Source organism: Pholcus phalangioides, unplaced genomic scaffold, assembly GCF_987345545.1.
Source record: "Pholcus phalangioides strain wild (caught in Gottingen) unplaced genomic scaffold, Ppha-v1.0 ptg000011l_1, whole genome shotgun sequence".
In the NCBI taxonomy this organism is placed as follows: Eukaryota; Metazoa; Arthropoda; class Arachnida; order Araneae; family Pholcidae; genus Pholcus; species Pholcus phalangioides.
In genome coordinates this window covers 23,868,278-23,892,084 of record NW_028301604.1, presented here as the reverse complement: position 1 = coordinate 23,892,084, position 23,807 = coordinate 23,868,278, and the positions used below count along the sequence as shown (strand labels likewise).

General features: G+C 36.1%; 1 protein-coding gene across 2 annotated transcripts; it reads right to left on the bottom strand.

Annotated features, from left to right (window-relative positions):
- Nucleotides 1-6,729: 6,729 nt before the first annotated feature.
- Nucleotides 6,730-23,357, bottom strand: LOC149080248 (AP-3 complex subunit sigma-like). Of its 2 annotated transcripts, none has more exons than XM_089239336.1 (6): nt 23,085-23,357; nt 19,165-19,256; nt 15,099-15,210; nt 12,930-13,001; nt 11,850-11,957; nt 6,730-9,017 (listed from the first exon to the last, which is right to left on the bottom strand). In XM_089239336.1, exons 1-6 carry the CDS (start codon nt 23,151-23,153, stop codon nt 8,988-8,990), a joined length of 483 nt encoding a protein of 160 aa, XP_089095462.1. In that variant the 5' UTR covers nt 23,154-23,357; the 3' UTR covers nt 6,730-8,987. The 2 variants fall into 2 exon arrangements, with proteins under 2 accessions (XP_089095462.1, XP_089095463.1); XM_089239337.1 differs by having other exon boundaries at nt 6,736-9,017; nt 19,165-19,252; nt 23,085-23,172.
- Between the last annotated feature and the right edge of the window lie 450 nt (nt 23,358-23,807).

Here is a 23,807-nt window from a genome sequence, read left to right as displayed (position 1 = left end):
ATTTCTGAAATAATATAAATGAACTATATATACTCATCGCTTTTTAAAGCAGAATTCCGGTCGTTATTTGTTTCTTTATTTTCCACAACAACACATAGGTGGTCTACGCAGGGTTATCTTACGAGCATCAAAGGGACTTTTCTAAGGCCCTCTACCTGTTAAGAAATTCCTGCCTAACAGTTCACTCTCCAAAAATTTTAACTGGATCTCATCTTCACGAAGTCCCTTTTGCACTTGAGGCGCCTGGAATTGCCCATGTATTACAAGGAAAGTTTAAAAGTAACTGAAAATACATAATAGTATTTCAGAAAAACAGAAAGTGTCCACGAAACGTTGTCATTAACGAGTGTCATGCCGCCCTAGGTGGCCGCCTCATGCCTAGCGCTGGAACTGCTCGGGTGCATTTTAAGTGTGGGATCCCGGAAGAGAAACCCTAGCGCCAGTCCACCAGTTGACGGACGAGTCTATTTTTATGGGGGAAAGGAGTGTCTATTCAATGTTCTCTCTCGACTCAGTTCACCACGTTTAGCGCCAAATGGACCGTTATATCTCCATCGCATTCGCTAAGATTCGACCTTGTCCTTATCGCTGTGTATTGTATAGTAATATTTTCTTCTGAAAATATTCACCTTTGAAACAAAACCTAAAAAATATTTTTGTGGGATGATTACAGGGGCCTATCATTACCACGGCAAACGATTGTGGCCGAGGGGTTAGCACCAGTCCACCAGTTGATGGACGAGTCTATTTTTGTGGGGGAAGGGGGTGTCCCTTCAATGTTCTATTGCACTCGACTCAGTTCACCAAATGAACCATTATATCGCCATCGCCAATTCGCTACGATTTAACCTTGTTGTCCTTATTGCTGTGTATTGTATAGTATTTTTTTTTTCTGAAAATATTCACCTTTGAAACAAAACCTAAAAAATCGCCCTCTTCACCAGTATAGAATATCGAATACCGTCTGCGCAGCAAATGCCTCACATTTCGAAACAAGCAAGTAGTATTACTTAGATGAAAAATTTCCAGGCAAGCGAATTTTCTTCTTTTTTTACACTTTAGATAGCGAGTAAAAGTACTACCTATATTTAGTGCTTGCCATAATAATTGTCAATATAGCCTCCGTTCTTAAATAAACGTGGTGCGTTACAAATTTTAGTGTAATCCAGTGGCTCTCAAGCTTTTGTCACCAGCGGCTATTGCCCATTTCGCAGCTCCCCACAACAAAGAATCGCTTCAAAGCACCGAACCGGCAGACATAAATATCGACGGCTCACCGTAGAGCCGCGATGCACACTTTGAGAACCAATGTTGTAATAAACAGTGAGGATGAAGTACAAACAGAATTACTCTATCGAAAAGATCCAAGCATTTCATATTTGGATTTTCAACAGGCGAATTCAGTAGATAGTGATAAGATTCATGTAAACCTTTGTTAAACGAAACTGTTATCTCAGCAATAACTTTGTATATTTTTCATACAGAAACTGTTTTTCATAGGATCTCGTTTCGAAACTTGACTGCAGGGTGTTGTTTCTCTTAATTACCGGACTTGAATCATGGATTAAAAGTTGAAGGGAAGGGGGGTAAAGGGGACAGTCGCCACCCCCCCCCCCCAGTTCTGGCCAAGATTTCATCAAATATTTTTTGTTACTATTTTCTTGTTCTTTTGACAGCTTCTTGCATTTCATGAACTTTAATGTGAATAATTAAAACGAAATCAGTGATACTTGTGTATCAGTTGTCATAATTATAAAAACTGTGGGTATTTGTGGAAAACTAATTATAAATCTAAGTCACGCTTTTGGATACTCATTGACAGGGGCGGTCTTAGGCAGGGCCGTCTTAAGAGCATCATGGGCCCCCGGGCCAATTGATTTTGCTGAGGCCCTACCAAACAAATTCTCGAAAATTTCAACCAGGTCTCATTTTTGTGAGGCCCCTCTTCGCTTGAAGCCCCCGGGCCGTGCCCGGGTAAGCCCATGCCTTAAGACGGCACTGGTCTTAGGGCAGTGCGACCGGTGCAGTTGCACTGGGCGCGAAATGAGAAGGGGCACCGAAACGCGTTAAATATACATTACTAGAAAAATATCTTTAAAGCACTTATTTAAAAAAAATAACTATGAAATATACATGCAAAATGACCGAGATGAGAAAAAAATTGGAGGTTTGTGTGTATATAATATTACGGTTATTTTTCGAAAAGAAAAGAATCGATTGGCAGTGTACTTATACTGTATATGTACAGTACATAGCGATTTTGGTCAGATATAAATACACGCTCTCTCTCTCTCTCTCTCTCGAGCTCTTTTCGTTTACCCCTGCAGGAGATTTTGGGGGAGACGCAATTTGTTTCCTCTTTTGTTGTGCAGTAAAAAATAGAAATAATAGAGGAATCACCCTTGTGTGGTCACCCAATTTTTCTACTAACGAGAGCCAAAGTGTTTTCCTGTGTTGTGAGGAGTATTACAATTCGGTGTGCTCTAGAAGGGCGTCTAATTCGAAGTGAAAGGGCAAAAAAAGTTAGGAAAAATTATTTGTGCCCGCTGTAAGAGGGGCACCAAGTCTGAGGTAGACAGGGCAAAAAAAGTTAGGAGAAATTATTTCTTCCCCCTCTAGTAGGAGCACCAAATCTGGAGCAAAAGGGTGAAAGAAATTACAGAAAATTATTCGCTTTAGGAGGGGCGTTAAGTCCGAAGTAAAAGGGCGAAAAAATTGGAAAATTATTTCTGCCCGCTCTAGAAGGAGCGTCAAGGTAAAAGGGCAAAAAAAAAAAACATTCGACGTGATATGTTATGACACAAAATATCGCTGTTCCTTTGAACGCATCAAAACGAAGTGATTGAAACAATTTTTTTTTTTCTAATTGGGGAGGTCAGGGGGGGGCCCAAAAATAGGTCCCGCTCGGGTAGAAATTTTGTCTCGACCCGCCCCTGAGTGCAACGTGTGTGTGTGTGTGTCGAAAAGTGTAACAAACCGTACATACACAACTGAACATCTTTTCGGAGTTTCATGGATCTTGTCCCAAGTACCCGGTGAGTAACAGTAACGCCTCCTATAAGGCTCCTAGACAGTATCTCTGTCTAGGAGGCCTTGGTAAGGTGTGGCCACAACGGGACTCTAAAAAGACATCTTTCCCTTTCAAGAAACTAATGAGGAACGTATGTTGGAAATTCAATTTGATTTTTTTAAACTGCTTTTCAAACTATATTCCACAATCATAACCCTCCCCACCACCAATTCTGTTTTTGAAACTAAGAAAAAGTTTGAGGTGCAAAATATGTATTGCTTTATTCCATTGGTATCGTTGTCCCTAAGATATGCTTCACAGCATTGTTTTGCACCTTGGTAAGGTACTAGGTGTAAGAGCGATATGTCTCACCAAATAGGTCTATTAATTAAATAGTGTGTCAGTTGATTAAAACATGCAATTTTTCCAGTATGTTATAAACTGAAGAGCCAAAAAAACTGGTACAGGCATGCGTATGCAAATAAAGAGATATGGAGCCAATCAGAGTACGGCGTTGCGGTCGGCAACGCCTATATAACACAACAAGTGTCTGGCATAGTTGTTAGATCGGTTACTGCTGCTACAATAGAAGGTTATCGAGATTTAAGTGAGTTTGAACGTGGTGTTATAGTCGGCGCACGAGAGATGGGACATAGCATCTCCGATTTAGCGATGAAATTTGGATTTTCACGTACGACCATTTCACGAGTGTACCGTGAACATCGAGAATCCGGTAAAAAATTAAATCTACGACATCGCTGCGGCCGGAAAAAGATCATGCAAGAACGTGACAGACGTGCAACCCTTCCGCAAATTGTTGCAGATTTCAATGCTGGGCCATCAACAAGTGTCAGCGTGCGAATCATTCAACGAAACATCATCGATATGGGCTTTCGGAGCCGAAGGCCCACTCATGTACCCTTGATGACTGCACAACACAAAGCTTTACGCCTCGCCTGGGCCCGACAACACCAACATTGGACTGTTGAGGACTGGAAACACGTTGACTGGTCTGACGACTCTCGGTTCCAATTGCTTCGAGCTGATGGACGTGTAGGGGTATTGAGACAACCTCATGAATCCATGGACCCTACATGTCAACAGGGGACTGTTCAAGCTGGTGGAGGCTCTGTGATGGTATGGGGCATGTGCAGTTGGAGTGATATGGGACTCCCTGATACGTCTAGGTACGACTCTGATAGGTGACAGGTACGTAAGCATCCTGTCTGATCACCTGCACCCATTCATGTCCATTGTGCATTCCGACAGACTTGGACAATTTCAGCAGGACACCCCAAACGTCCAGAATTGCTACAAAGTGGCTCCAGGAACACTCTTCTGACTTTAGACACTTCCGCTGGCCACCTAAATCCCCAGACATGAACATTATTGAACATATCTGGGATGGCTTGCAACGTGCTGTTCAGAAGAGATCTCCACCCCCTCTTACTCCTACGGATTTATGGACAGCCCTACAGGATTCATGGTGTCAATTATCTCCAGCACTACTTCAGACATTAGTCGAGTCCATGCCACGTCGTGTTGCGGCACTTCTACGGGATCGCGGGGGCCCTACACGATATTAGGCAGGTGTACCAGTTTTTTTTGGCTCTTCAGTGTACATTATTTGGGAATGCGAATCATAGTGTAAACTTAATCTAGCTGCCTGTAACTGTAAGGTAAGCTTAAATATTAATTACGATTTGAGGCACAGTGGAAAACATTTGGGAAACATATTGGAAACCATTTGGATTGGCGCCGCGAAACAAGAAAAAAAGAAGTTCTGAGTTCCTGAGAACTAAAAGTTCTTAGGAAATGGAAAGATAACATCTGAAAGAGAGAAATGCGAGGTTTTCCAGGAGCGGATTGAGTGGTCTTTTGTTGCCATTAAAAGATGTAGGAAGAACAGTTGGAAGTTACGATTAGCTGAGCAGATTCGAAATAATAGAACCATAGATCGAACTCCTTTTTCAGAACAGTTCGCTCTGTACAAGTCTCACAAACATCAATCGTCTTGGTAAGTTTGATAAATTTCGCAACATTTATCACTTTTACCGGTGATTATTAGACTCTGTATGAACAAACGCGCGTGCGGAATGCTTCTTTTCACTTTCAATTATGCTTTATCGTTGAAATTAAAGCCGAAGTCCTGAGGTTAAAAAAATCTACAGAGAGAAAAAAAAACAACCCCTTCCCAGGGCCGTCTTATGAGCATCATGGGCCCCCGGGCCAAGTGATTTTTCTGAGGCTCTACCAGGCAAATTCTTTAAAATTTCAACCAGATCTCATTTTTGTGAGGCCCGGGTGGGCCCATGCCTTAAGACGGCACTGCCTCTTCCCAATGCCGTCTTAACGCATGGGCCCACCCGGGAGGGGCCCCGGAAGCCTCAAGAGTAGATGGGCCTCACGAAAATGAGATCTAGTTAAAATTTTCTAGAATTTATTAGGTAGGGCCTCACACAGAAAAACCACTTGGCCTGGGGGGGGGGGGGCATGATGCTCTTAAGACGACCCTGCCCCTTCCCAAGGCCGTAGCGTGCTTTCTCGAAAGCAGTCTTTTCTTGGAGTCTCCTTGAAATTATGCTCAGAAAAAGAAGTTACAAGCGGCCCCCCTCCCATTCGGCTAGGGGCACCGCCCAAATTGCCTCAGTATAGTTACGGGCCTGCCCAAGTTGCAGGGCCCGGTGCTTTAGCAGGTGTTTGCCTGCCCCTTCTGTTTCTTAGTACTGGGTCTGAAAGGGATAATTTCAAATGAAGTTCATGAGTCTTATAAATATGAAAGAAATCATACGTAATTTCACTTTAATTTAACCACTTTTATTATCAGCTTTGCCCGTACGTGATGCGTGCACAACATGAATTTTACCATAAAATTCAGTTAAAATAAGTATGATGAAGATAGATCCTTTGTGATGAGTATCCTGCATAAATGTGTGATGTTCTGCTTTTTTAATGTTTTAAATCTCGTAATTAAATCAAACAGGTTGGGGTTTTCGTTTGTTTACTAGTTAAATAGCAGTAATCCCATTCTCTCTAGAAGAAACTTTTTTTTCCGACTTCTTCGTCCCTTAATATCCAACCAAGAGAGGGGGAGGGCGATGAGGACGATCACCACGCATAGAGTCTGCTAATATCGTAGGATGAATTACGGGACAGTAATGACTTGCAAAAATTGCCTCCTCTGACACATCACTCTGAATCTGAGCCTGGGGCGCCACTAGGTCCAAGACCGGCCCTGCTCATTGACATGTTCCCTCACTCTCAAGATCATTCTTTCGATCAATCACATGCTTACACACTTTCTTCGTCACTCACTGATCTAGTCCCCCTCTCCCTAGGCAGAGGCGGATTAATGGTTTTGCCACCTGGTAACCTATAAAAATAATGCTGCCCCTCTCTCATTCTACTGATTTTCTTGCCCACTCATTCTTCGGATTTGCAGCCCGAGGCCCTCTGAGCCCCCCCCCCCCTGTAAATACGCTTCTGCCGCTTATAATGAGGTCAGAAAAAACAGCTAAAATATTCTTTATATGTGAACATCGTTATATTCGTACCGACTGGACAAGCAATATAAAATTAATGGGAATATGTGAAAATTCATAATACAGTATCTGTGTTTCTAATGAGCAAGTCCAACTGCAGTGGATAGGAAAGACATGCCTTAAATTTTGAAAAACCAAATTAATGCAGAGTTTAAAGAAAACATCCAAAACAGCACTAGATATTGAAAATTTTATTAACATGAGAAATTGTTATCTACACATCTGACAAACTTGAAAATATAAAACTTTATACAGGTTAAAAAAAACATTGGTAGTAACTTATTTGCAAATATAGCAGAATCTTCAACAGCTTAAACAAATTTCCATTGCTCATGGAATTTTCATTTTTTTCCTATGTTTTCTTATGAGAATTCTGCATTTAATGCAGGCAGTGTCGTCTTAATGCATGGCCCACCCGGGCACTGCCCGGGGCCTCAAGAGAAGGGGCCTCACAAAAATGAAAATCGGTTGAAATTTTCTAGAATTTGCCAGGTGTAGGGGCCCATGATGCTCTTAAGATGGCCCTGAATACAGGTAATTTTACTCATAAATTAATTCTTGCAGCTATAGTGAAGAAGGAAGATCAATTTTATGCAACGAAAAAAATTAAATTTTGTTATTCAGTAACCAATTGGAGTTGCATGTTAACTAATGGATTGGATTCAATTTTGGTTTTTTGGTACAAGGACCAATTAGGTCAAATTATGACAAAACAAATGACCAACTAAAAATATAAAACTTGTTCATATCATGTCAGGAAAATAAAAAACAATGATACGTGAAATGTAAAAACAATGATATAGAATGTAAAAAAAGTTTAATTTGTCATAAAAACCAATGACTTAGGATAACCTAACACAGATTAGGAGAAACTGTGGAGTACACTCTACACTGTAAATTCAGAAGTCCACATGGACATTCTATAAACCTCTTTGATTTGTGGTGTCGACAAATGATTTGGGTATTCAACTGACTTTACAAGATGAAAATTTGTCTTGCCATCACAGGAAAAATATTGAGAGCTGTCTAAGAAATGCTAACATTTGGACTGGCCTGCCACCAATCAAAATATTAACCAGATCGAGGATGTTTGATACAAGTTGAAGATAGAAGTAGACTCTGGAAGGGCAGCTAATGCTGTCTAACTGAAGAAAGCCATTGGGGAGACAACTGTGGAACTAAATTCCACTAGTAACGTGCTGCCAAAATGTGCTGTCATCTGGAACAAAATGTGGAGTTACAAAATATTAGATCTTCCATATAAAATTGACTGATCGATTAGTATTTTCCCAAAATAGAAGTGATCAAACACTTTTTTCTCTTAGTTTTGCCATTTAATATTAATGCCTTCTGAATTAAAATGGGTATGTAATGCATTGTTTTGTTTTGTGCATTTATGTCTTTCGTCACAGTACTTTTATGTAACTTACAAAGTCTGCATAACACTTGGAATTGTGCTGAGCGATAAATGAAAACAACGAATCATAATCCATTGCTTTGATGAACAATCACTTTTTGCCAGGCATAACATTCCAGCAATGTGTATCACATTAATTTGCAATTAATTTGAAAGATAGATAGTAGCTACCATGACTAGACAATCCACTTCTAAGCTGCATCTCTGATAATTCTAGTGGAGCCACTGAAGAAGAGAAAGTTCTGTGGTCAAGAAATACTGCCTTCCAGAAATCTCTTGACCAAAAACTGTCAAACAAATATTTTACTTCTGTATTTTTAAAAATACTCAATAACCTTTTTTTCTGAAATAGGACCTGAGAAGAAGTGTCCACATTTAGAAAATTCAGCAAAAGCATGTGTAGATTTTAAGAGCTTCACGGAGATGCTAAAGTGAAAAGTTTGAACTTTGTATGTTTCCGATTATGAATGAGCCAGCTAAAAACAGCAACTGAAATCCATAATAAACACCCCCCCCCCCTTTACCCCAAATCAAAAGAACATAAGGAAATTATTGAGTAATATAAAAATTATTCAGAAGAATACAAACTTGGTAGGTATTTGCACAAATATATATGATTCATGATTTTTCTTTTTCTCCACCCACAATTTTAAACTATTGGCGTTGAGGCAATTTATGACTGATAACTCAAAATTTTTCCTCCTTTAAAACACTTTAGAAATAATTTGCAAGTTCACTTAGGTAAACTCTTTATTTGCTCTATAAGACAAAAACATTCATATAAGATCTTGATTGCCTCAGGATATAGAAAAATAAATAAATGTGTAAATAAATAGATAACCAAGTATTAAAAACTCTTTGGTACAATTTTAAAAGTCATGGTTAAATTAAAAAAATAAAATTGTATTTTAGTCTTTCAAAAAAAAAAACAAATGAATCCCACACATCATTACTATAATGAATTATATTGTAATATTTCAGTTTCTGATGTGGCATGAGCTTCAAAAAAAACTGGTAACTAATGTGTTGAACTATAAAAAACTGGTACCTATCAAAGGAAAAAACAACAATTAATACAACATTTTTGATTTCATTAGGGAGAATGAAACTATTCATTTTAAATGCAATAAAGAAACTTCTATTAACTTTTTTTTTTTAATAAACACTAAATAAAATTCCACAGATGGAGGTTGAAGAAGTGTGAAGCAATATGATGAATGAATGATGTATATCAAACTAAAAATGAATACTTCCTTGTAAATGTTGGGGAGGAAATCCCTATTTATTACTTCCCAAACATACAGTGGTGCTTCATCACTAGCATAACCTAGTTGAACCTTGATCTAACACTAAAATTAATTTTACAGAATTCTGACGCTAAAACCAGTTTGGCATTATATCAAATCACAAGGTTTAGCACATGTAATGCAGAGAAATGCAAGATTTATTCACTGAAAATTTCTGGCTCTAAGCAGGTTTGGTGCAAAATCGGGGTGGGGGGGAGCGCTATAACGGGGTTCGACTGTATTTGTGTTTGCTTGCGTAAGTGTTCACAGTATAAAATTGACTTCTAAATATATAAAGGGTGGATACTATCAATTGCCCAATAATTACACACGATTTCTTGTGAAAAACGAATATGGAAAAATGTTTTCAGTTTTTTGATTTGACCAATAATTAAGGAGTTATAATACTTTAAAAACTGATTACATCACTCCATAATCCTACCAAATTCACCAAATGTATAACGTAACGAAACGTAACGTTTTCGAAGGTGGCTAATAATCTATTAACCCTAAGAGAAATTAAAGAGAGCAAAAACAAGTTTTTTCCTCCCTTTTGTGTGTGTAAGCACTTTTCAAATCTGTATACCATTGTTATACCTCAAAAATAAAATTGTTTTTGCTTCAAATCAAATTGTGCGCAATGTCTGGATTGATTTGATTTGTCTCGTTTAAATGAATAAAGGTTTCACTATAACAATTTTGAGATGAGATTTTTTTTTCCAGTTCCAACTTAGAAGTTTCTGAAGACACATTTTGCATCCATGACCCTTACAAGGGTGAGGCTGACAGGACTCTAGCCCAGGGGTCTGAGACAATTATCATCATCTTTTTTTTTGTTTTTTCATGCTATAAATTCACTATAGAAGGGCCCGTGAAAAGTCTGGCTTGGGGGACTGCCAAAGATCCCAGTCTAGGGGCCCTGCCCTAACTGTGGGGGCTATGGTTTCACCACGGCTTTTGATTGTAATTTGAAATTGAAATTTATTGCACACACACACATATTACAACATATAATACAGATGCAATATACAAAAAAAAACATATATATTACCATTTATATATTAGCCCAAGGGATTACATAATCCGTCCAGGGCATATTGATAGTGTAGTATATATTGAGGTTGACAACAGGCCAATGGTGTATATAATTAAGATATAATATTGTCCTCACATTACATTCGTAAAGAGAGAAAAAAAGATGCATGTATATGGGATTATCATTAAATTGTGTGTTGATTTTGTTTATGAGTAGTTTTTTGAATTTGTGTAGTGATTTTTCCGCTTTTATTTCGTTATTCAATCTATTATATTCTTTAGGTGCTATGTATATGAACAACATAGTTTCAACAACATTGTGTCTACAACACAATCAACTTGATTAACACAATAAGCTTGTTGAATGAAATCGATCACAGTTACAAATCATTATGATTAAGTCTAACAAATACAGTTTAAAATTTTTATGGCATCTCATTTATGTTATGTGTGTGTATGAAAACATATTCAAAACCATATTTTTGAAAATTGAGCACTAAGGTGGGGGGAGGTATAATTTTTCAGGAAAAAAACTAAGAAACGAAATATAAGAGCATCCCAAAGGGGCAGAAAAATTAGCAGTGCCTAGGACAGTGAGAGCCTGAAGTCTCTGCTAAGAAGCTCTCTGGGCAACCACCCACAAATATAAATATGCCCTTGAATGAAGCTTCATCTGAAAAAATGACAATGTTCTGCATGAAACATGCAGGCTGGAATAAATTTCGAAGTCATCAAAATCTTTCTTGTAAAAAGGTATAAAGTAAATTTATTAACATTTCAGCATTATAAAAATGAATTGGTCTCAAGGAAATGAAAAATCAAGGTTATAACATTGCTCTTCACAAAAAGGAAAAGCGCCAATCATGAAAGAAGATGATCGAACTTGGCTTCTAATGGGATTAAATATTTCAGTACATTTACGAAAAATGACAACCAAGCCCCAAAGCAGAATATACAGAAATCTGTGACATATCATAGAACAATCAATGCTGCTGCAGAACAATCTGGATGAATTTTAAGAAAAGTGTGTAGAAAATATACACACTATTATGGGAATTTTTACCACAGAACATTTACAGTCTGCAGACCAATACAAAACATTCTGCTTTAGGGTGAGGGAAAAATTTACTTTTGTTCTGTGTTTTTTTGGTGCATAACTGACCATTGGTAAAATGACATGTCACAAAAATTTCAAAACGTTATAACTCCTTTAATATTCATGCGACCCTAAAATGGAAAACACTTTCCTACAGTAGTTTTTCACAAGGAATCATGTGTAATTATTGGGAGGTCAATAGTATTTACTCTGTATTGTCTGGTTGTAGTTTTTGACATGGGTGTGCATGTGTCTCAAGAGTAAAAACTTAAACAAACATAGATTTTTGAAAATGCTTTAAAAAAACCTCAAATTTTAATTAACTATCAAGTGCAACATCACGGGAACAGGTATTACACAGGAATAATACCCAACTAAGATCAGAGGCTAAAACATGTACATATGATCAATAATGAAAATTATATCATTGAAAACTCATAGTTTGAAGTACCATGAGACTCACTTCTTGTTTCTCTATGCTGATTTGATTCCTGTGTAATGCTGCAATATTATCTAGATCTGGAAGTTGAACAAGACCACCCAGAACTACTTCATTCAAAATATAATGAACCTACAAACCATGGGAAAGGATAATTCCTGAGCATATACAAAACCATAACAGCATGAGCATATACAAAAACCCTAGCTGAAATTTTTCTTTCATTCATAGACACAGGTTTAGAAACTAATCATTCTTAAATGTGGTTATGATACCTCTTTTTAATTTACGATTTGAAATAAAATTAAGTCAATTTTTACTAGTCAATCTGGCCTATTATAAATTTATATATTATTATTACTACACTCAAACTTTTTTTAACACGAAACCAAACATTCATAGTGTTTTATATGAAATAAGTGTTTAGTCTCTGTCAAAGTAAAGAATTCTACATTTTATTGAATAACATGAAATTTGGTTAACATGAAGCAACTTGTTTGTCTCTTCATTTTAGTGTTGAGAAGATTTGACTGCATATTTATAATGTACAATATTTTATATTTTATTGAATCATTTCACCTGTACTGTTCCTGGAAAATTTAATCTGTCCCATTAACATCAATAGCTCTTACATTTGAGCATCTGTTTAGATTTGACCACTTCTATAACTAGCATCTGAAAAAAGGAGAGTTCTGAGCTTCAAGGTTCCCCCCTGCATAGTCAAGATTATAGTACTTTTTGTGGTAAAAAAAAACCTGTTATAAAGAAAAACAAGGTACCCTTCCCCCAACTTGAGTAAATCTTGCGTATGCTACTGACTTTCACTATTTTGAAATTTCTATTGATCTTTCTTTATTTTTATTTCATTTTATATCTACCTCTATTCATCCCTTGAGAAAAAGATGTCATTATCGTGCCACATGAAAACTGGGTTGATTTTTCTAAAGCCAAATTTCTGTTAACCTTGAAAGTAATCATAGGTTAAAATTACCAGTCCTACCAGTGGGGAAAAATGCAAGCCAGACAATAAAAGACAAAATATAATTAAAAATAAATAAAATTTTGAAAAATATATATCCACTGTGATTTTAATGGTAATCTTACCTTGTCAAAGTGGAACAGAATATCTAACTCACACACATTTTGAAAACATCTGTCTAAAGACTCCACAAAAACCTGAATGACGAAAAAAATTGTAGATGAATAGATTTTTTACTTTATTAATGTGCAGTTTACTCTAAAGAAGGACAAAAGAGATATAATATATATTGAATGACACTATATTTATATACCCCAGTGATTTGATCCAAAAAAAAGAGAACATTCTTAACAAAAGCTTGGTGAAATGATAATCAAAAGTGAAGAATACAAAATGCTGAATCCAAATACCAATTTTGATTATTTCTTTTAACTATTGTTTATTAACCGTTTAAACGCTGAACTATTATGAACAGATTTATTTTTTTGTTTTGAAATTTGGGATTCTGGGTCCTTTTACATGCTTATTTATAAATTCAATTTAAAATTTTAAGAAAAAAAATTCTTTGCTTTTTTAACATTGTTCCACATAAATGGAACATTGGTGCTTTTGGGGAGAGGTGAAGATAGAAACTTTTGCTATCCGTAAGTTATACTTGCATGGCGATATTTCTGTATTATTGCAATAATAAGCAATTTTTTACTTCATATCACCAATTCACAACAATTACCTTCTTTATTTATCTAAAAATATATATATTTACTGATGATTTGCGAAGTATTTCTTATGTCTGTGATAAGACAGAAACACTTTTTTGATTAACTTATTTTTCACTTTGCCAACATATTCAATGTTTTTTTGGCATGCAGCACACTGTCCTTGCATTTTAGACATAACATAATGTCCATCAGGTTATCTGATTTCTATTCCAGTTACAAGAGAGAATTTGGGTGAATATTCATTCTCCTTTATTTGTAGAAAACTTGCAACTTCTATTTGAAATTCATAACTGTGAAATATGCAGGCGCCTGACTCGTTTCTCGTAATTTTTAAGTATAATTCAACATGACATAGATAGCGTGTTCAAAGAAATGCTAAACTTTTATGACTATGAGCGTATGACTATTTTTTTATGTAGGCCAATGATTCATAAGTATAATAGTTTGATGCAATGCCACAGCCCAGAAAAATTCATATACCAAACTATGGATTGGCAATCTTCTTTAAATCATCTTGAAGCACGAGCTTCACAAAGTGCTAACACTTTATCCTCATCATCACAAAATAGATCAAGCATTCTCCATACATCAGCTGCTGTTTCGAAATCATTTTTGAAAATTTTTTCTTCATCCAGCATTTGTTTTCTTTAACAGCAGATAATAGGCATATACCTCAGTTTGACTAACTAGTAAGAACTATTTGAAGAGTGTAAGAAAAAAAACTGCACCAAATATAAACAATATAACCTACATAACTTATTCTAGAATCTCATCTTACTCAGAATTCACCCCTCTGCAAATGATGACTTCTAACAAATAAACGACAGTTCAAACAAGAACACCAAAACGACCAATACACATCAGATACTGGCCGCGAATCCTATTCTCTCGAAATGGCAATATTCCATAAATGGAACATGCATTTTTGAACGCATGTCGAATGTTCATGTGTAATAGTACAAAGAAACTAATTGATTTACTTTGATTTATATATTCAGTGGTAGACACACACAGAATAATTTTCAATTTACTTCAAAATTTAAATTTTGGCAAATTTTAATCAAAATGTAGAAGATGCCCCAAAATGTAAGATTTTAAAATTCCGTCCAAAAATTTTGCATAGACTTGGCATTTCTGAACTTGTTTCAATTTTGATATACAATAAAAATGGATTAAAAAATTTCCAGTTTTTTATCTGATATTTTTGCAAATAAAAATTATGTCCCACATATAAAACATCGGTGGTTAAATGGTTAATTCTATTTAAATTGAAAAAAATAGTTATATCAATGCATAGTTGAATTTTATACCAATGATAGAAACATAATTATATATATGCAGCGCATCAATAATTTTGTATAAACACTTGAAAAAAAGTAAGAAAAATTAGACCAATTAACATATTGCAAATGAGTTCAGAAAGAAATTTATATCACTGAAATCATGGTTTTTAGAGGTTTTAGAGGGAAAAGTATTTAACTAACTAGGCAAAGATATTTTCCATTAAAATATAAATTCAAGATCACTGAATCACTCGTCAATAATTGGATTGAATGCTTCAAGAAATCTACAAACCCGAATCAAGTCCAATATTTCAAGCTCACTTTCTGCAGAATCTATGCAAAAGATGAAATACAAAGTGGCATATTGTTGATATACCAACTTAATATCTGGCTCTTCTAGTAAACTGAAATATTACGCAAAAACACGAAAATATTTAATAGTAATAAATTTAAGAGTATTACAGGGTTATTTACTTTAAAAAAGTAATTTCATGATGAGAAGGAAACTTTTGAGGCTGTAATTTGAACACAAGGTGCTGTTGCATGGACATTCACATCCATAACTATACCATTTCACATTTCTGTACTGTTTCTTGTAACAGCCTGCTCAATGATTTTTTCAGACACCAAAATAAACTCTGTTTGACATTGCACAATGCTTTCTAACATTATGGACCACCCTTTTTGATGATTAAATAGCCTATATAGCAGTAAATATATACTATTTTATGTGAAACTTTCAAAACAAAATTTCACTGAAAGTATCTTGCTTCTTCACAGTCTCATTGATTATCACATAAAATACTATATATTTACTGCTATATAGGCTATTTAATCATCAAGAAGGATGGTCCATAATGTTAGAAAGCATTGTGCAATGTCAAACAGAGCTTATTGGTGTCTGAAAAAATCATTGAGCAGGCTGTTACAAGAAAGAGTAAAGAAACGCCAAATGATATAGGTATGGATGTGAATGTCCATGCAACAGCACCTTGTGTTCAAATTACAGCCTCAAAAGTTTTCTTCTCATCTTTTAAAATAATAGACAGTGAAGTCATAAGTGAATTAATATGCAAATGAGAAAACATAGTAAGTTGAAGTTATCAAAATGATTTCTATATGAAATAGGTGTGTGCCAACCCAGTGCCTGCAAGCACCATTGTGCTTGTCATGATTTTTCTATGGCACTTGGGAATAACTAATAAATTGTTATGTTATGAAGTAGCCCTTTTCAAGGATAAAACAAACATTTTCTCAAAATGAGTTGGCAACAAACAATCCTAAATAAAACTACCCATGTGGAAATGAGCAAATATTCACGTTAGACTTATTAAGACTAACTTGATATATACATCATAAAAATATATATATACTGGTGTGCAAAAATTAAGGACGAGATGGTTTTTCTAATATAACGTTGTGCAAAAGTGTTCCAAATCAACACAAATAATACCATAAGATCCCCTAGACGTAAAAACATGGGAAAAGTAAATAAAACTTTCCAAAAAATAAATCCAAAGGATAAAAAGGAACTTTATTGGAAAATTAGCTTCAAGCACAATTGAACAGAAGACTGAAATGTCTATGTGACAAGTGACTGGCAAGGAAAATCCAGCCATTAGTAAGGGATATGATCACCTCTGACTGCTATGCAGGATTTACATCATCATGCAGGATAGTACATGGTTGTCAATGAGCTGTTGAGGCATTGCTGCCCATTCCCGTTGTAGCACCAATCGTGGCTCCAGAATCCTTTACGGTGGTTGGTGATGTGCTGCCAAGTATCTCTCTAGAGTATCCCATACATGTTCGGTTGGATTTAGATCTGGGGTCCTTGCCAGCCAATCATTGCGTTGAATATCTTCACTCTCCAACAGCTATACAATAACCTTTGCATGATGAGTTGTAGCGTTATCATCTATGAAGAGGAGTTGAGGACCCATAGCACCTCTAAAAAGACACACGTGAGAAAGAAGAACCTCGATAAAATAGCGAGCACCAGCAACTGAACCACCTTGGAAGATTTGAAGGTCAGTATGGGTACTAAGCATGACCTCCAAAAACAAGAACTCTGCCACCTCCAAATCGGTCCCTTTCGATGATGTTGGAGGGGGGTTATTGCATGTTCCTGGCTCTTTCCAGATGTGTATGCATCCAGAATCGTTAGTCAGACAAAATCTACTTTCATCCATAAAGAGTACTCAACCCCATTGTTGATCTGTCCAGTTCTTGTGTTCCTGGCACCACAGAAACAGAGTCTCTGATGAGCAGGCATTAATGGCACACACCGTTCTGGTCAATGTGCAAATAGACCACCATTGTGCAGCTTCCTGGCTACAGTAAAACGTGATATCGGTCGTTCAGTAGTCTGTTACATCTGTCTTGAAATTTCTCCCACTGTCTACCGTCTGTTCCTTCTCACATGTACGACAATATACCGGTCGTCCGGCGATGTGGTTGTGCTTGGACGACCACTACTAAACTACTACTCATTTGAAATGCTCTCCAAGCTCGTGAAATGGTGCTGTGAGCGCTCTCAAACTCAGGAGCCACACTAGTCACCCTTTAACCTTCCTTCAACTTCCCAATGATCCAACCTCGAGTAAAGTCATTTAGATGTCATCTACAGGAGTGTCTATTGAACACTCACACGGTTCTATTGGACATATCACACTTAGGCAGCAACTCGAGGTCATTTAAGCTGATGTACACCGTGCAATAGCTTTCACAGAAATGCTGAGCATACACCGCCAGCATGCTTTATACACTTCCGACACTCGCCCATTATGTCATGCTGCACATATATGCATGCCCTACCGTACTTGACCCCGGTCGGTCTTCTGATTGGTCTTTCGATCCTTTCAGCATGCTCGTTCCACTGATACGCTAATTTTTCAGCATCATCCTTAATTTTTGCTCACCAGTGTATTTATTCATGATCACGCAACTATTCCCTTCCCTAACCAAATGAAGTGAAAAAATTTTTTTACTATTATATCTTTCAGTTTTCACAAATATTTTTCAAAAAGAGTTTCTAGAAAACTCAAGATTATAATAAGGTAAAAGACTGTTTCACAGCAGCAAAAACATTGGTTCTTCCCATAAGTCATGCTTATGTCTAATATTTTATATGTATTTTTTCCATTACAACGTAGATTTGAGAAATGGGGCATGTCTTATACGCCTACATAGAATTGTCCAACATTTCAACTGAGAAACTGGGACACATCCCAGAATTCATTATTAGAAATTCGGACATCTAGCAAGCCTAATTCTAAAATACTTCTAAGGTCAATTTGTAAATTTACAATATGTAAAAAGGTATTGTCTCAATCTACACACATACATATAAAATGAATTGCAACCCTGTGTATGCTATAAACTTAACTCTTCAATTTTTGGCCAGTGTTCGCAAAATTTTGCATGTATACTAAACTGAACAGGACACGACTTGAATGATAGGCTACTTAAATTTTTTTTATACTTAAAAAAATGGTCGAACCATTGTTTCCCAATTCGTTATGGTGCAGAAGGAAAGGAATTTCCTATCACTAGTGTGAAAGAAAACCTGTTTTTAAAACAGAACTCTTATTTTATTGATACCTGAGATCTTACAGGTGCTACCCAGCACCTCCTAATAGAAGACCTCTGCACTGTTTGCCATAAACATCATTCAGACTACATAGCAAGTTTTCCGCATTTTAAAACACGGCATTTTGTTTAGTTTCTTCTTATTTTGGCGTAGAATCTTTCTGATTGGCTCACAAATACCGCATGGTGATTGGATGTGGGGTGTAGAAATTGCCAGTTCTGAGCCCAATCATTTCTTTTCCTCACAATGATGATACTGGCACGAGCAGGGAATTTTTTTCCCTGAATATTCTGAGGGAAAATGAACTACTTACTGACGTTACAAGCAGACTGCAAAGGCCTTCTATCTATAGGAGGTACTGTGCTACCACACAATAAGACATGAAATTTTAAAATATTTAGATCTCTGTCACAGGATTGAAAAAGAATTAAAATTCTTTAAGTCTTTGATTGGGTATGGAAAAACCTGGATCAAGCTGGTTCTCAGAAAGCAATTTTTGAAACAGTGGGCACTGGTGAAAAAATCTGGAATTTCTGGCAACCTTATGCTTGAAATAAATGTTTGACTGAGTATACACGCAAAATGTTTATTAAAAAAAGTGTGTCTTGTACAAAGTTATATCTATTACTCCATCATACAGTATTTCAAAGCTTTTATAAAATTTATTATAAAAGCTTTATTCTTATTATTTATAAAATTCACAAAATTAACGTGTAGAGAAAACAATGGAATTAATTGTTGTATGTCTTTGATGTATAGTTGGTACCTGCTGCTATCTATAAAATTACACATGTCACTAGTTCTTGATGATATCTTTTCATAAATTTTTCTGATGATCTGCTGCTGTTTGTCTTCTGGCTGAAAAATTTAGTTTCAGTTAAAGAAAAAATTATTTATTGTTAAGCTTATAAAAAGTGACAATAAAAAATTAACAAATCTGATAAAAAAATTCTTAAATGCATAATAGGTTAATATGTAAGTGGTAAGTAAACAAATGCACACATTAAAAAATTGTAACAATAATCAAATGCCTTTCAAACATTTTAAATTTCTTTCATTCCCGAAAATTTTGACTTAAAAGAAGAGAATTTCAAGTTAAAAAACAATTTTTTAACACTAAAATACAGAAACATTTCTGGCTCTGAAACTTTCAACTTAACATGGTCGAGTTACTGTAGTTCCACTTATTGCAAAGTGACTGCATATTATGAAGCAAAAAAACTAAAACAAACCCCTCATTTTAACCCCTTTATTTATAACAATATTACAGGGCGATTCACTATTAGTGCAACAAACTTGCAGGAGAGGTAGGGGGAACAAAGACAATTCGGAATCACATAGCATTGCAGGGTTGAAAATGCCTTCTACATGACCTAGGGTCAAAAGAAGAAAAGGCAAGAACGGAAACAGCAACACGTTAGTGTAACATAAAGCATTTTGATGACGAGTTTTGGATTGGCAAAAACACACGTACTACAGAAGGTATTCGAAATTTCTACCACCAGCACTCAAACAATCTTCACATCCCTATAAACAAGCACATGGAATCCCTAACATTCTGGTAACATTCCTGGCGCATCTTGGATCTCCCCGGCAGCTGCAGAGATGTGAGCGACTAGATCTTCAACTGATTCAACAGTTTCATACACTCATACACTTCACATGACCCCAGCAGAAGTCCAGGCATGATAGATGCAGCAATCTAGAAGCCTCCGGTGTTGATAATCTTCAGCAAGGGCGTAGCGAGGGGGGGGGGACTTGGGGGTCTGGTCCCCCCCCCCCCCCCGAAATGTGAGAAAATGACCGAAAAAAGGGAAAAAGATGGCTAAATCCATTGTTCTGTCACTTTGGTTCCCCCCCCCCTCCGAACGAAATTTCTGGCTACGTCCCTGATCTTCAGGCATCACTGCTTTGACGTGCTGCAAATGGTATGGACTCATTTGGTTTGCTGATAGTATCCTCCATACGGTGGGTTGGGAAATACCCAATCGTTGGGCTATCATTCAAGTACTCATAGTTGGATTTCTTTCTGCCAGACATAGGACATTCTCCTTATTGGGGAAAGGCATTTTTATTCAAATAAAAATTTTTCAATTATTAAAATGTGTAAACTAAAAACAAAAAATCTTTTGTACCAAAGACATCTCTAGTTACTATTGGAGCAAGATTTTCTCATGATCACCACTCACAAGTTCTCTACACTCTATACATTTGTAACTATTTTTCGTCACTTTTTTGAAACATGAGACACCTTCCATGTCTTGATGTGGATCTATTCTTGCTGGTTCAATTACTTAAAGCAGTTGCCTTGAGCCTTCAGGCCTTCATGATAATGAAAATCTTTATTTGCAATTTAGATGGCAAGTATATATATATATTTCCCCTCTAAACAACAGAATCCCTGAAAAAAGTCCATTACTCTCACCACCCCATTTGCTCCCTTTTCTTCTAATATTTTCAAAACATCTCCCCAGGGTAGAATAATTGTTTTCTTAGAGTTATTTTACTTATTATTACTCATATAATTTGCATATTAGCACCTATGACTTTGGAAATAATGAAAAATATATTTAAAAAACCAAAGTATAGTTTGACGAAAAAATGTTGTAAACACTATCGTGGGTGAAATTTCACCCAATGCAAATAAAAAAAAAACACACATGCAATGATTCTATCCTTTTACTAACTTGATAGAGAAAGAGTACACCACTTGAAGGAAGATTAGCTGGAATAACCAGTTCCTGCATTGCACTGCTGTTTAACGTAATACTTTCTAAGTTTTTGTAGCATGAAAAGTCACCCATGATTAGAGGTGCAGACATGAAGAAAATGTTAAGGGGGCTGAAAGATGACAGTTACACAGGAAGGGGAGTGGTGCGTTTTGCATTGTATGTCCATTAGTTATTGGGAGGGCTCAGCTCCTTCGTAGAATTTATTGGGGGGAGGTTCAAACAGGCTCAGCCCCTCTTGTGAAATTTATTGGGGGGGGGGTCAAACAGCCTTAGCCCCCGCTTTCAGAATCTATGCTTGTGATAGTATTCTGGGGTAAAATTTCCATACTGCATATTTTTATAAATTTGAAGTAACTTATTTTCTTATTGATTGAGACCAAGACTTTGCCATAGTTGGACAGAAATGCAGTAAAATCCCTCTTAACAACCACCCCTCTTTTACATCCATATAATGATAATCCCTAGTATAATAAAAGTATGTATTTCAAACCTTTGATTAACAATCACTCCTGTTTTACGGATAAATTTTTTGTTCTGTCGTGCCCACAAAGAGGAGCTTTATGGTATGTGGTTGGCCTAGCCCACTTGGCAAAATGATTCAGCTCTCTCTTTCTCTGGTTCTTTTGTTATACTCTATGGCAGTGGTTTCCAACCCATGATATATGGAGCCCTTAAAGCTCTGTGTGCACTTCCTAGGCGCTCTGTAGTTGCTCATGGAAAATAAAATGAAAGCAAAAAATTTAGTAAAAAAAAAAAAAAAAAAGAGTCCTCTAAGGGACTCAGCCAAAGAAATTCATTCTAAAAAGCAAGTCAAAAAGGTAGGTGACCGCTGTTTCCTGTCATAAGCTTTCCACTGATGCATTCACCACAGTATCAAAAGCAGTAAAATTTTCACTTGTGTTATAACAAAAGTATCTATATTAAAGAAATATTCATGTTTGTTAATACAGTTGTGTGACCATTAATGATTCTGTGTGAACTAAAATATTGGAAACCTCTAATCTATGGTCAGTTTCAGTTTTAGTAATATGAAACTGGCTCAATAAAAATCCTTTTTTAATTATACTTAATAGGGAAGTTTATTTCACTTTCAATGTGTGTGTGTGTGTGATTTTACAAAAATTAATGCTCCTGACACATGACTATTTGCTGTTTAATGATACAAAGTTGATGCTTGATTTTACGAACTCATGCAGACTTTAACAATAAATTTGTAAAATTACTTTTATAAGTGGAAAAGACGTTGAAAGAAAATACATATTGTTAGAGATCCCAGGACTCATTCGTAAAAAAATATCAGTTTGTAAAATCGAGTGTTGACTATATAAACATCAAAAGTGAAAATATCGTTAGTGTTGGCAATGATTTGCACAGAAACAGGCTTCGGTGCTAAGCTATAGATACTTGTGTGTCAAAACTGCAAAATAAAGATTTAACTTTTGGCATTGAGTGATTGAATTACTTAACAAAAGAAGATAACACCATTCTGTAACAAATATCATATTTATCACAAAACGGTGTCATTGCAAACAATAAAATATTGATGAGACCACCATTAAAGCTTGAAGTGTACTGGAATCGTACTTGACGTGTTTGTAAACATTTTAAATTAAAAAAGCAAGTCATTTACCCAATAATGCTTAGGAAGCTACTAAAAAATCGAAGAAAAAAAAATTCAAGATAGGTCGCTATAAATATTAGGTATGAGAAGTGAAATATTTTCTTTTTCACTAACCAACGCAAAATAGGATTCCCTATGTTTCCCTTTGCAATACCGAACTAGAGTAATATGTTCTGGAATATATATATTACAATCATCTCCAAAAAATCCAGCAACTATTACCAGCTGCCAGTAGATAATGTGAACACTTTAATTTTGAACCTTATTGATATTAACACCTTTTATTGTAATACAAAATGCATTCGAATTGAGGTATATAAAATTTAAAATTACATAATGCTGATAAAACTTGATCAGCCTGGGTTTTCCTTGGATGTTAATTACTAAAATCGCTTTGATCATCTCTCTCTTCGTTCTAGTCGCACCATCGATTTCAAGTGCTTCTATGACACGAAGTTCTATCACGATATTCCTCACAATTTGTAATATTTTTTAGACTGTTCCGATGAGACCATAGTTTAAGGGCGTAAACTCATTTTTGACATTATTATCACGCTCCCATAGCAACCAACATGCTTTAAAAGCTTGACCAAGACGTCTATAACCAACTTAAGGTTTGAAAAGGCTGACCATATGTACTGTATTTTCCGGGACACTCCCGGTTTTTTATGTTTTTCTGGCTGTCCGAATTTTTGGAAAAAATGTCTTGGTTTTTCACATATTTTCAATCAAGGCAACTTGATTTTTCCATAGGTGGAGATAGACTGGAAAATCTGAGGTGCATGATGGTGATGATGTCAATTCATATACAAGCAAATACATTAAATCAGCGGTTCTCAACCTTTTCTGACTCGTGGAGCCCTTTTCAGTGTATAATTTTTATGGCGGAGCCCTGTTTAACTCGAGGAGCCCTTTTTAGTATATTATTTATATGGCGGTACCCTAAGGTCTCTTTTGTTTTGTTTGTTTATCAAATTTATTGATTTATTATCCTTGAGTGGCCGCGGAGCCCCTGGGAAGTGCACACGGAGCACTGGTTGAGAACCACTGCACTAG